The sequence below is a fragment of the Nestor notabilis genome, unplaced genomic scaffold, assembly GCF_000696875.1.
Source record: "Nestor notabilis isolate BGI_N333 unplaced genomic scaffold, ASM69687v1 scaffold10664, whole genome shotgun sequence".
NCBI classification, from domain to species: domain Eukaryota; kingdom Metazoa; phylum Chordata; class Aves; order Psittaciformes; family Psittacidae; genus Nestor; species Nestor notabilis.
The window spans coordinates 22,099-36,143 of record NW_009926070.1 but is presented as its reverse complement, the minus strand read 5'-3'; the positions used below and the strand labels follow the sequence as shown (position 1 = coordinate 36,143).

The window sequence follows — 14,045 nt, the reverse complement described above, 5'->3', positions numbered from 1 at the left end:
TCCCTAGTAAAGCAGATAGCAGAAGAGAGCTTTCCTTGGGCTGCTTTTGTGTAGATCCTAATGTATTTAGGGTAGCATGAAACACCCACCCTGGTCTTGAGACAACAGCCAAGCACTGCTCTGTTCACCACTTTCAAAGCGGACCTGCTCCTAGGCGTGCCCAGAAACAGAGTGTCACGCAGATGAGAAGCTTTGCTGACTGAGACTGATGGGGAGGTACTTCCCAAGTGAGGTGGCAGATGGGGAAAGGGCCACTTCCAAAATCCCTCCCCCATCATGCTCCAAATGCTGGGTACTTGGCATCCTTTCATAAATCCAGCCTCCAGGTGGACATTGCTTCCATAAGGAGCTTAAAATGTATTGCCTTTAATGTGACATAACGAAAGAGTAAACCTGCTTTATGATAATGTATTTTGTATATACTGATACATAAGGAAATGAAAATTCTGCTGGGTTTGTTTCATGTTTTATTAGTATTACAAACCTTGTCTTGCTTCCACACTGAGGCACCTTATTACAGGTCTCTGTTCCTCCCTTCTGAAATTCTGTAACTAATAGGAAGCTGTTGGCTTTCCAAATCCAGGCAGGCTGTGACTGTTTGCTGCAGTTGGCAGAATACAGTGTGACCACAAACCCATAAGGATTAATAAGGTAAAAAAGCACAGGCTTCTCGTCTGTCATTTGTGCTTCTTAATGAGAAGAGTGCTATTGAGAAAAAGAAGCAGCAAATGACAGCAGTCACAACCTGAAATGGCACTTGAACTCTATTGTATTTTGTAATAATTTCAAGGTGTGTGTTACAGTAAATGTTTTCTTAGCTTATGACAAATTTTGCTTTTTATCCTGTGTCTGCTGGGTTGTTTAGTTAGTTACCTCCCAGATATGTTTCTTCTTCCAGTGTTTTTCTCTTGCCTGCTGAAAACATGTCAAGCTGATTTAAAATTCTGTGTGTATTATAATGAAAACCGTATGTCTTAGATTAAGGGTGACTGTGCACAAGCTTTCAGCTGAATCAGGTTTAGCATGTGATTTCATGCATTTGCATATATGGTGTGAACGCTTGCCTGCACAGTTACTTGCTGTGCCCCGGCCAGCCTTTCTCCTCCATGTGTATGTGAACCAGATTTAGACGTGTTAGAGAGGCCTCTGAAAGCCCTTTGTTAAACTTCTGCCACCAGCATGACAGGAGGGCTGGGATGTTTTCCCAGTCTCTGATGGAGTTCTCTGCCTTTTTTGTGTACTGCTAAGTCATCCCTGCCAAAGATGACATTTTCCAGCTCCTAAAAATACTTCTGACCAGCCTATCCATTTCCCTTCAAGCAGACCAAATAGCACTGCCAGGTACGTTTAAAATCTCCTGAGGTGACACTACATGCTTGATTATAAAAGATACTTGTCCGTAGGTGCATTTACACTTGCATTTACCATCAATGCAAATTGAGTATCAAGTTATACAACTCTCAGTGTATTATTTGAACCTCCATGAGGTTGGTGTAGCAAAGCAGCCTCCTTCCATCTCTCCTCCAAAGCGCCTTTTTGTTTGAACAGTAAGTTCCCCAAATCGTCCCCTTCTGCTCCATGAACATGTTCCCCCTGACAAAGGTCATTTCACGCTGAGAAAAGAAAATGTCTGAGAGCCATTTTTAAGGTGTTAGAACAGCCCAAACTCTGTATAGAAGCACAAAAAATAATTAGGTCAGGCTGATTTCTTCTTAAAAAAGCAGAAAAAAACCCAACTTGCAATGCTCTTTGTTCCAACAGCCGCTTGTGGCTGCTGTACAAATCCATGAATTAAAAACAATTAAGAAAAACACGAGCCCAGATCATAGTGATATGCAGAATATACATGATGGCTCTCAGCCAATAGCGGTAATTAGTTTGTAGTGACTGTGTGTTTAGAGAAGAGCTGGATTGATTGTGGTTTCACAGCATACACAAGTCACATTTGGTATTCATTTTGAGATCTGCAGTGCTTATAATTTGCATTAATGTAGTTCACATTACTACCAAAACTATAGTATTTCGATGAGATCAGAAAACTGCTTAATGAGATAATTTTTAATTATTTGATAACAACCCTTCTTCCAAAGTAAGAAGAGTAAGCAAGCAAAAATCAAGACAAATAATGAGGTTAGATCACAAAGCCAGAACTCTGAATTGAGGGGATCATTTGTAAAATCAAGTTCAGGTCCAAATGTGAAGAAGCAGCATCTGTGTTGCAGTTCTTCCTCAAAGTCTTCTGTCTGGTTTTGAGCTGGAGGTCTCCTCACCCAGCACGTTTGAACAATTTATGGAGGGTCACACTGCAAGTTTTGCTCCACATCCCCTCTGACTGCAGCTTTGCCAGCTGCCCAGGTTACCAGTTGTTCCTGTGAACTGCGAATTCACACTTCTCATCAGAGTTCTGATGGGCATCCTCAGCTTCCACCACACACTCTAGACCCCATGGCAGTGGAGAGGCTGAGCCATGGGCAGAGGTGGTAGCAGTGTTTGTCACCCAAAGATGAGAGCTGTCCACATGGAGGAGAGCTCTGTGTCCTGTTCCCTGGTTCCAGGATTATATCTTCTTTTACCCAGTTACTGTTTGGTGTGAATAAAATATTAAGTCGAAGATCTGAGTCTCATGTACAATAATAGTAAGTCAAATAAGTAATAAGCCAAAGGACAGGGACTGGAACCAAAACCCACTGTCAACTATGGCTTGATGCTGTGAATCGAGTACATTTCCCACTAGGAGACTTCACCCTTGAAATGGGTAATTTTTAAGGGTGTTATCTGAAGAAAGGCCTGAAATGCCAAAGAAAGACTTCATCGCTCCTTTACAGCTTTTCTTATTTTTTTCAGTGCATGTGAGCAGGGTGGTTTTCTTTCCTAGATTGCTTGTGCTGTACAAAAACAATCTTGCATGAACAACCTCATACTAAGTAGAAAAGAAGCCACATTAGTGTTTCCTGGAAATACACTGCTTATGCTGTTAAAGACTGGAACAAGAGATGTAGCTGTTGAGTTAAAGTTTTCAAGATAAATGACACCAAATCTCTTTAAAATACAGGTCCTTTCAATAGTGGGCATTACAACTGAATTCTTTCTACTTTTCCAACTGCTTCTAATGGCTTTGCTGGAATTTTTTACACAGTTAGGCCCTATCTCTTCCCCGGGGTCTCTAAATAAAGCTATCTATGGGGGGAATGTGCCTCTTACTCCTCTAGTTGCTACATCCAAGTGGTGAACATGTATGCATGTAGTGGCCTCTGCTGTGTAACAGGGTGCTTTTCAAGGTGAGGAAGCTCAGCAAATTTAAGTGTTTTACATTTTGAGAACAAGCTGTGTCTGTCAGCACTGTTTTATTTACAGCTCTGTTTCACTGGATGACAGTATACAAAACAGCATCAAAACTGATATATAGAAAGAGGTCATGTTATGGAGTCAGAAGATAAGTAAGCTCTGTGGTTTACATGCTTTGGCAGCTGTGAAACATTGGTGAAGTTGCAAATAGGAAAGACTTACACAGAAAGACTAAATACGTATTAGCTCGTATGCGTCCTGAGTTTTGGGAATCCAGTTCTGCTGCTTGACTGTCCATGTTCCTGTTACAGATACTACTTGGAACTTTTTCTTATTTCTCTCCATATTTTAATCTTACTATTTAGAGAGCAAATGGACAATAAAATGCGCACAAGAAAGTTTGAGCTTTCTTATAGAAGAAGAAGATTAAATGCTAAATTTTAATATTGAGGCCAGATGACTTTGTCTGTAATGGCCAGGAATAGTGGACTGGAATGCCACACTCCAGGCGTGGAGGAGGGGTTATTGTGTGACTCTGTGTAAGTGATGTATTTACTGCCTCTATATACATACATACATACATACATACATACATACATATATATCCATGGTGTGGTATTTTTGTGCTTGCATACTGCCCTGGTAGGCCTAATATACTGACTTTATTCTACCTGTAAAAGCTGTGAATGCAGTGTATGGTCTGCTCACTGTACCACATCATTACCCTTGCACTGTGACTGGGGCTGTGCAGACAGCAGAGTTAAAGGTGGGGCTTCTCTACATCCAAAACGTAGGCGTGATGACTGTGCTGCCCGACTGGAGTAAACACACACTAGTGCCAGCTGCCCTTGCACAGCCAGCTCTTTCTCCCTCCCCTCAATCCTACCCCGAAATTCAGTTGCATCACGTGCAGGATGGGAAATCTGAGTCATCAGCAGGAGGTTCTCCAGCTGACTCCTGTGCTGCAGCCGACAGTGTTAGCTCTGAGCTGTGCTCCCTGACCCTGACCCAGAGTGCAGGGGAGCACATGTCTGTCAGACCCTTGCTGCCCTCCTGGCCTCTGCCTGGGTTGTGCCTGCCCGCACGCCTGCAGCCCTTGTCACAGGGTGGCACGGCTCCCTTCTCCCCCCTCGTGTCAGCTGGAGCTGGGTGACTGTCACAGTGCTGTCAAGGCAGCAAGGAGAGTAAAATGCAGCACAAAGCATGATGCTGTCTGCTGCAAGCTCTTAGCTTGGAGCAGTTGCCCATCAAGCAGTAAAGTGCAGGGGCAGCACCAGATGCTACATGATTTCACTTCTGCTTGTCAGATACCCATTCCAGGCAAGGAGCAATCCTGGAAAGGGTTCCAGTACTTTGTTGGCCATTCTCATCTTGTTCCTCCCATTGCACAGAGCAGTGCACAGCTCCGCTCCAGGGCATGGGCAGGCTGCTGCACTGAGCCCGCTGTGAGGTGGGGGGAAGCCAGCGTGATGGGCTTCCCAACGCCAAATGCTGCACATGCGGCACAAGCTTTTCCATCAGAGCATATTCCTAGGTTGGGTCACTGGCAGGCTGTTGGTGCTGTGACACTGAGTGCCTGGAGCATGGAAGAGTATGTATGAATGAATTTCAAATGAGATGACGCTGAATCCAGTGGCTCAACATGTAGCACCATGGGCAGGAAAGCGTGGAGAAGACAGTCCTTTTAACAGGAAAGTCTCAGATCAGGGCTGAGCAAGAGTTACGGCCAGGTAGGACCACATAATGTTTTTGGGAAACGTCAACCTCCTTCATGGTTAACACTGAATCAGTGAGCTGTTCTGGGCTTTCTGGGCTTACATGTGCAAGCTTTGGCAATCACATTGTCACAGCAACAAAAATAGTCAACAGGCATCCTTGGGGAGCCATCAGCCTGGAGAATGGCATTAGGAGAGATGAGAGGCTTCTGCCTGCGCTGCTGCTAGGCAAGGAGTTCCACCTCTTTGTTAAAACATTTGTAAAACGGAAGTCAGTCACAGTTACCCAGGAGGATGTGTTGCAAGTGATATTTTATGGATACATGCCACCTTCCTTTGCTTAGAGATGTCTACCAAATGGGAGGAAATATTTTTAAGGTCTCTTGGTAACACTGCGCTGCCACACGCAAAGCCAGCTTGAACATCACTAACACACTTGGAACCATATCTAGCAGTGACCCCTTTAATTTATAAAATGTTCTCGAAGATCCTATAAATAGCCTCACACCTAATTTTAAACGTAAGTAATCTCCTGTGCTCATTCTTAAGTCTGTGTGTAGCTGTTATCAGAACTGCGGCCAGAAAGGTGAGTTGGTGCTCGGCAGGCGCAGTTCCTGTCTCAGGTGCAGCACACTCTCAGGAAGCTCAGTGGTGGAGGTGGCTGTTCCCAGGCTCTGCTGACTGGGATGGCAGTGCCAGCTCTGCAGTTCACCCTGGCAGTGCACTGTAATACAGGCAGGTCAGCAAGAGGCAACTGCTAAGCCTCGCTTCCTTGGAATGCTTTCGGTAACCAGGGCTGATTATGACGTCTGCTTAGCCAGAGGTAAGCCTCAGCAAGCGCTCCTGTTGTCGGTGACGCAGGCAGGACCTGGCTGTGAGAAGCTGCTGGCATCTTGCAACAGAGGCAGAAATGTTGTGGGGGCTCTACACCAGTGGTATGACGTCTGTGTAATGTGTTTACCTGTTTGGGTCTTGCTTGGAAAAGTAGATTTGGGAGTACTGAGACAGTGTTCAAAGTGTATTTCAGTCTTGTAGATGGGAATGTTTTGTTTATCAGGAAAATTCTGTTGCAGTTTTGGACATTATGTCCCACGGTCATTTTGCTTCCCCAAGGAGAGGGTCACTGACATCTGCATCTGCAGACATGATATAAATACTCTATGAAACGAAGCAGCTTTGCTGCTTTCTCTCCCTCCCTTTGCAGACTTGCATGTTGTTTTGATCTGTTTACACCTCTGGTGCCTTGGGTCTGATTATCATGAGTGTTTTACTGGGTATGGAGTTCGTTAGATGTGATAAAGCCAGGTTCCTGGGTTACCCTTTTGAAGAGCTAAGCTTTGCATTTGTGCACTTTGAAATTGGGCTAAGGAATATTCTGGGCTGGGCTGAAACAGAGGCGTGGAGAAATGGGGCTGGTCTTAGATCTGGTGAGATTGGGAAAATACTGGGTTAAATCCGAACACATCTGACCCTAAGATCAGTTGCTGGGAGTTACCAGATGGTAAGGATGGTTGCTGGATGTCTCATCCTCTTTAAGGCTGTGAAGATTGTGGACTTGAAGGTTTATCTGTCTTGGTGGGATGGTGGTAGTTGCAGCTGCATCTCCCCCTCGTGGAAAAGAGAGCAAAACTGGGATCTGTGGTAGGTTTGCAGTTGCTGGCCCAGGGAGGTGTGTACGTGGGTCAGCACCCAGAAATCTCCAGGTCAGAAATGCTCCCCCTGACCAGCTGCGTGAAGGAGGTTGAGAGTTATTTCCATCCCCCCAAATAAAGTCACCATCCGGTATTGTGGCTCTGCAGCAGGAGCCCTGGATATGCCTTGGGTCATATGCTATTTGAATGACAGAGTGAAAAAATCCTAAATTTAGGGTGGGTTTTTTCCAGATGACAAGACTTTATTAGTACATCTACTTAGTACTGACCTTAGCAAAATGAGAGCATTTTTCCTTGTATATACCAGAGCCTGGGAAATAAAATCTGTGATCCATAGAAAGTCAGTAATCAGATAGATGACTTAGTACCCAAGAAGCACTTGAGAGGCACATGTGATTACTGGATTATTTTAAGCCTATTAGTACTGCCTTGCTGTATTTCTGTGCCACATGAAAACCTGCACAGGTGTGCATATATACATGCATATACCCTGTTAGTCTCTATACATTTATACATATATAAATGTGTGGGTAGATCATCTCAGAAAACAAAACAGAAGCAGCTTTCCTCCCCGCAAGTATTATTTGCATATGGTATAAAGCAAGAGAAATCTCGAGCTAGAACTGTGTGCTTCTAATGACTGTGCTTCCAAAGGAGCCACGTGAGTGGCCTCATTCATCTATTGATGGCTGTGAGAAAGCAAACAGGTTGTCACAACAAACGTTCCTAGCCAAAATCCTAAAATGGCTTCTGTAGCATGAAGGGTTTGTGTCCAAAAGTTTTTTCAGCTCATGTGGAAGTGACGGTTCTGAGGAAATGTTGAAAATTTGGAACAAATCCAGCACTTGCCCTCTGGGATGTGTGAAAATCCATGTAACTTCTGAAATTCACATGGGACGGACAAAAGAAGAATGCTTGTGATTCGCTGTTACTTTGAAAACAGTCTTTGAGCTATAATTCCCATCATGTTTTCACTCTTCCCTCTTCCTTTCCAGGCAGTGAAGCTGATTTTAGCTCTTCGGGCAGCACAGGCAGTATTTCAGTGCCTGAAGTCCATCTGTCTGCTGCTGGAAGCAAGAAATCTTCTTTCTCTCGCAAGTAAGCAAAGCGATTTTTCCTGAACATTGAGAGTGCTGCTTGTGCAAAGATAGACTGCTGTGTAAGGTCTTGCAGTTAGTACATACAATAACTGTATTGTGAGATTTAAAACAATTTGGGTAACACTATGTTCTTGGGCAGCACCTACACTGATGAGAACTGTGATATGAGAAAGAAAAAATTATGCTGTATTTGGAGCACACAAATTGTCAGTATGTCAGATCAGCCAAATGGTATTTTTGCTGTTTATTCATAACAAGCAGGGAGATACAATCAGGTAAGGCAGAAGAGGCACTGGCTAGAGTAGAGGAGGAAACAACTGGGTGTATGTTAGTTAACAACAGTAACCAGTTAACCTTTTGGTTTTATTACTTTATTTCCTCTTTGTAATAAATTGTGAGCTTGACTTATACCTTTCCAGATCATGACCTTGTTTCTGTAGGAAGAGTAGACAATATTGCCTGTGATGCTTTTTTCTTAAACACCCTGGCCCAACCTTTACGTAACTAAAACTAAATGCGAATTTAGAAAATACCACAATCATCTGTCTGACCGAACCTTTCATAAAGGATTTCGGTGGGGTTTCTCCCCATCGTGTGTGGAGTGCAAATCCAGACAGCTTGTGAATGGGGGGGCGCTGGGCCTGGGCTGTGCACAGTGCACTCTGCCCACACAATCCCTGTTGTTTACAGGTTTTGGAGTAGGTGGAAAGAGTTCAGGTTGACAGGGCTGGTTTCCTGCCCTCTGTGGCAGAGCTGGCAGGCAGGGACCGGCTGCGGGGTACCCGTATGCTTGAGTCACACAGACGACTCCAAGATCGCAGTATGCCCCAGTGTACAGACATCAGCAGAATGATGCTTAATGAGCGGTTTCTTATCTGTGTTTGAGACTGTTACAAAAATAAACTTTACTTAAGCTCTCTCTAGATTAAATCTAACAAGTAAAGATACCGGCTGTGGGAAGAAACAGTACTAAGTAAAATATGAAGCCCTAAAATCACCTTACTTTCAGTAAGATTATGTATAATTTCATATATTATTGTGCATTTAAATATAACTTTAAATCAGAGCATATTGACCTACTGAATTGGGCAGAAGTCCTCTATCATAAGACTTCTTCAAATGCATTGCTGTGTTATGCACAGTCTGTACAAGTTCTGCCTCACTCCAGAGTTGAGGCTGTACTTTACAAAGTGGAAGGAAATGTCTCCTTTGCAATAGGCTCTTTTTTAACTGTTTGACTTAACTCACTCCTAAACATTTCAGTGTTGTCACAAACCACCGCCCTGCACTTCATTGTAAAATAATTGTAAAATCACCCAAACCGCAGCAGTCATGAAAGTTTGCAGCAGCCACTCAACCATCTGTTCCTTATAAGCTGTTCCACTTTCAGAGAAGGGAGGAAACCAATTCAAATGATTTTAAGGAGAGATTTTTCTTCCATAATTCTGTGGTATTTAAATTTTTATGTTCCAGCTTTCTCTTTTGCTGGCTGGATTTACCTTTTTCCAGACTTGTTTTAAAACCTGCCCTTTCATTAGAGTTTAGAACAACTTCCATGGGAGCAGCATAGTAGTGCAGGAAGGCAAACCAAGTAGGCACCCGAAAGGCTGTCCTCGGAGCGCTCCAGCCCTTTGGCAGCTGTTGGGCAGTGCAGATACCAGTTGCTTTCCAGGACACACAGTTGACAGTCAGATTTTTAATAAAGAGATGGAAAAGAAAGGTAGATGTGTATGAGGGAAACTGGAATGAAGGAAGAAAGAAAAGGCTGTGCTTTCCTTTGTCTATTTTAATACTATTCCAGCCTACTCTCAGTGGGGTTCAAACTATATCTAAGCAAATGAATAGCTGACAATGACAGCTGAAACACCCAGGATGCCAAAGGCAGAAAAGAACAGTGTCTCAAACAAAATCTGTTTTCACTGCACGCTGTGATCCCTCAGGCTGCTTGCTGAGGAGCATGAAAGCAGCCTTACAGCGAACCTCCACAGACGGGCATCTCTCTGCAGGCCTGGACAGGGAAAGCTGCAGCATGGTTCTTTTGGCACTAATCCAGGCTGCAGTCCTCTTAGTGGAGGTGGAAGTTTGGGGAACGTGGATGATGGAGTCACTGGGAACTGTGTCATCCACAGACAAATGCGAAGATGGCCGAGGTTTCCCTAGATCATGTGATTCAGACTGAGAGCCCCGCAGTCAGTGAAAGAACATGCAGTGGCTGATGGCTTCAGGACTTTCTTCTCAGCCACTCACAGTTGTCTGTCTGGTTTGTGTGTAAAGTAAGAGTTGTGTGGTGACGATAATCCAATGTCCTTGTCCTGGTTTTTGCTGGGTTAAAGTCAATTCTGTCCCTAGTAGCTGGTGCAGTGCTTTGTTTCAGCTTCAGGCTGAGAACAGCGCTGATAACACACTGATGTTTTAGTTGTTTCTCAGTAGCGCTTACCCTGATCAAGGACTGTTCAGTCTCTCATATTCTGCCAGTGAGGAGAGACACAACAAGCCAGGAGGGAGCAGAGACAGGACACCTGATACAAAGTAGCCAGAGGGGTATTCCATACCACAGCATGGCATGCCCAGTATATAAACTGGGGGGAGTCACCTAGAAGGGACCGATCACTGCTCAGGTCAGGCTGAGTATCGGTCAGTGGATGCATCACTGGTGGTTATTGGGGTTTTTTCAGCTCTCTTTTTGTTGTCTCCCTTTTCATTACAATCGGTGTTATCATTATTATTATATTTTACTTCATGTTATTTCAGTTATTAGACTGTTACTATCTCAACCCATGGGTTTTACCTTTTCTTCTGGTTCTCCTCCCTATCCCACCAGGGCAGGGGGGAGCGGGCGGCTTTGTGGATCTTGGTTTCTGGCTGGGGTTAAACCACGATAATCCTCTGACTGTTTGGTTCCCCTCCAGTCGTGGCCCTTATGGTCGGAATAATGGATCCTTGTCCTACAAGCCTGGAGCCAGCCCACTTGCTACCCGTGAAAAGGACCCTTTGCCAACACTGTGCAAAAACCAGCTGAGTCCTCCTAAGATCCATCAGAGTTACAGGGCTTCTTCAGTCAGCAGCAGCAGCAACTCAGGCTCATACAAAGGAAGCGACAGCAGCCCAGTGATGAGGCAAGTCTTCATTTCAGCATCCCGGTGTTCAGCGCATGACTTACCTTCTCTGCACTGTAACGTGGGATCAGCTGTACCAGTTGCAGAGCAGGTCACCTTGCTCCTCAGCATAGGTGTGACTCCTCATGCTGGTGGCTTGACAGTCATCAGGGTGCTCCATCCCTTGTAAAAGCTTTATTGTTTCAGCACTGTAAAATTCAAGGTTACTTTTAGTCAAAGCCCTTTGGAGTTTAATTTCACTCCAAGGCAGTCTCCTTCATGTGTTTTCATGCCTTCAGTTCTCATGGGGAATTAATGGTTCTTTTGTTGAAGGGTCCTTTCACTTTGGAGACAACTTGATGGGGTAGTATAGAAAATACTATACACTTGAGTGAAAATTCACTCTACCCAGCCTTGGGCACCCTCCTAAGGAGTGCAGTTTCCTGTACAGGAAGGAAAACAGATGCCTGCCAGAGCATGCGACACATACTGCAGAGAAGAAATTGCCACCACACTGCTGCTGTTTCCCTCCCTCTCCCTCTCTCAGGCAGTTCAACAGTCAAGCATGTCAGACACACACCTAAAGCTAGATAGGATGAGTCAAGGTTTCAGCATGCTGGGCTACGTAACTCCCATGTGGAGCTGACCTCAGCCTTTCCTCTCTGTGTCCCCAGCTGGGGACCCTTGCCAGGTCCTGGCTGCCTGCTCTTGGGCACATCATCCCTTTTGGGTGAGGGCATGGCTGGGTGGTTTAATGTTAAATGTCTCATTTGATGTCATGGCACTGAAACCAAGTACAGTAAATAGTAAATTTTGCAGTATAGCCACCAATCAGCTGTTTCCTCAAGTACTTTGATTTGCCAGAGGGTGTCACTTGTGTGGACACTGAGGAGCCCCAAATGAGTCAAATTTTGTATCAATCAATGGGTGCTTTTCATTCGGCCAGGACAGAAGAACTGTAGCAATGATGGTTTGTATATTTTCTTTTCAGGCGATCAGGAAGGTACAATAATTCTTGTGGTGACAATTACAACGGTAAGCCACAAAATCCAGAGCAGTATTTGACACCTCTGCAGCAGAAAGAAGTCACAGTACGGCATTTGAAAACCAAGCTGAAGGAATCTGAGAGCAAACTCAAAGAAAGGTAAATTTCACTTCAGAAATCAGAGCAAGAAAGAATCATTCAGAAGCATTTGGGGAGGGGGGGGAATCCCAAATACTTTTACTCATTTATTGACCACATAAAGTTTTCATTAAGAAATTTGAAATCTGATCAGTCCGAGTAACTTGTTTTCAAGTACTTCAGGTCTCGTAGTGTTCTCAGGGAATACATACCATGCAGTTTAGTTATGAATATAGCTGTCTCTTTTCCCTTTTTGGAACTTTCACTATAGACTATTTTTTAAAGGATTGTATTTTACCAGTCTGATTTAGCATTGAGAGGTCTTTTATACATAAAGCATTTTCTCCGTGCCAGCATGGGACCTTAGTCTCCTGTTCTGCCTCTCTCAGTGAAATATGACTACAAATGTCCCCCTTCTCCCCTAATGAAAGAAAAGCTCTTTCACAAGCCAGTGTGCCCACTTGTGGTTGCTGGCTGTGTGCTGAGGTTGGTGACTGATTGGCAGCTGGCTACATCTCTGCCAGTGTGCTCAGGGATGGCAGCAAATGGGGCATGGAGTTTGCTTCCTTCTTGGAGCATCCCTGCAGCACAGCCATCCCAGCAGAGAGGAGCCTCATGTTGATTCTTTAACTGACCAGTCAGCAGTAGTGTCACAGCACTTTTATTTTGCTACAGGGAAACAGAAGTAGAAGAGCTCAAAGCTCAGCTGGGACGGATGAGGGAAGACTGGATTGAAGAAGAGTGTAATCGTGTGGAGGCAGAGCTGGCCTTAAAGGAAGCAAAAAGTGAAATTAAACAACTTAAGGAGGTTATTGAAACCATGAAAAACAGCATGGCTGAGAAAGACAAAAAAATGCAGAAATATTTCCTCGACATAAACATTCAAAACAAGAAACTGGAATCTTTGCTGCAGAGCATGGAGATGGCTCAGCACAGGTCTGTGCAGGATGAGCAGTGCCTGGAGTACACATGTGACTTGGAAGGGAAGCCATTAGCATTGTGTGCCATGATACCAGACAGCCTCATCACTGAGGAGCAAGCTCTGGAGGAGGTGGCAGACAGTGGACTGCTTCTTAATGAGGACACAGCTGATGAGACTGATTCATGTAAAGAGAGTTTGACCACCAGAACCTTTGTGTTGAGTGATCCAGCTCCCTCCAATTCTGCTGTGAATGAAGAGATGCTTGAAAATGTTCTGGATGAAAAACTAGCTTCCCCCCAGGAGGAGGAGAAAAGCATCAACGTCATGGTGGAAAAGGCCATCCAGACTGATGTGGTGCCATATAGCCTGGATGTGGAGCAGTTCTTCCAGAGCATCTTCAGTGCTCAAGATAGCTATCCTCTAAGCCCACCTTCTTCACTGAAGGAGTTGGATGAATTTTCTCTTGGAAGCTTCACCGATTCTGCTATTGCAGTGGATTTAACTCCGAGCGATCCCAACTCTGCCATCCTTTTGTCTCCCATGGAGTCTCCATGCAGATTGGTGGAACGCGGAGTTAATGAAAACCATTTCATGAAAGAACTTGATTTTATAGACCCTCAGGATGATAAAACCTTTGGGTATGTCCATACTTCCTCTCAGATAGACACCAAGAGGAGTTACTGGAGCAGCAGTCTCCTCGCAGATGTTCTAGCTCTAGCAGTCCCTGTTATACCAACTGTCGTGTGGGCTTTCAGTACCCACAGAGGAGGCACAGAACCCATTTACAACATCAGCACATTGCTTCGTGGCTGCTGCCTGGTGGCCCTGTACTCCTTACGCCATACACCCTTCAATACCAAAATTTAAAGTCCACTCTGACCCTGGTGCCAACTGGCTGAGGCAGAGGGGAATAGGGATAAGATAGGTCATGAAAAGTTATCGTGTATTCTTTAAGAGTTCATAATTTTGCTTTTAATGATTTGATTTGCACTATAAATTGTTCCAGAAACATGTTCCTTGAATAACATAGCTGAATCCTATAGTTCCACAAGGTATTTTTTAACTGGTGTTTTTAGCAGTACTGCTGCCTGCAGAGATGGCCCTCTTGCTCTCAGGCACTGCGTCCTTCCCCTGTGCTGGTGTCTCTCTGGTG

The 14,045-nt window shown here is 44.5% G+C and overlaps 1 protein-coding gene across 1 annotated transcript; it reads left to right on the top strand.

The window, feature by feature from the left end:
- Positions 1-4,084: 4,084 nt before the first annotated feature.
- SYBU (syntabulin (syntaxin-interacting)) lies at positions 4,085-13,759 on the top strand. Its single transcript, XM_010013354.1, has 6 exons — positions 4,085-4,106; positions 6,264-6,305; positions 7,648-7,750; positions 10,662-10,868; positions 11,839-11,991; positions 12,646-13,759. The coding sequence occupies exons 1-6, from the start codon at positions 4,085-4,087 to the stop codon at positions 13,757-13,759; spliced, it is 1,641 nt and encodes a 546-aa protein (XP_010011656.1).
- The last annotated feature ends 286 nt before the right edge of the window (positions 13,760-14,045 follow it).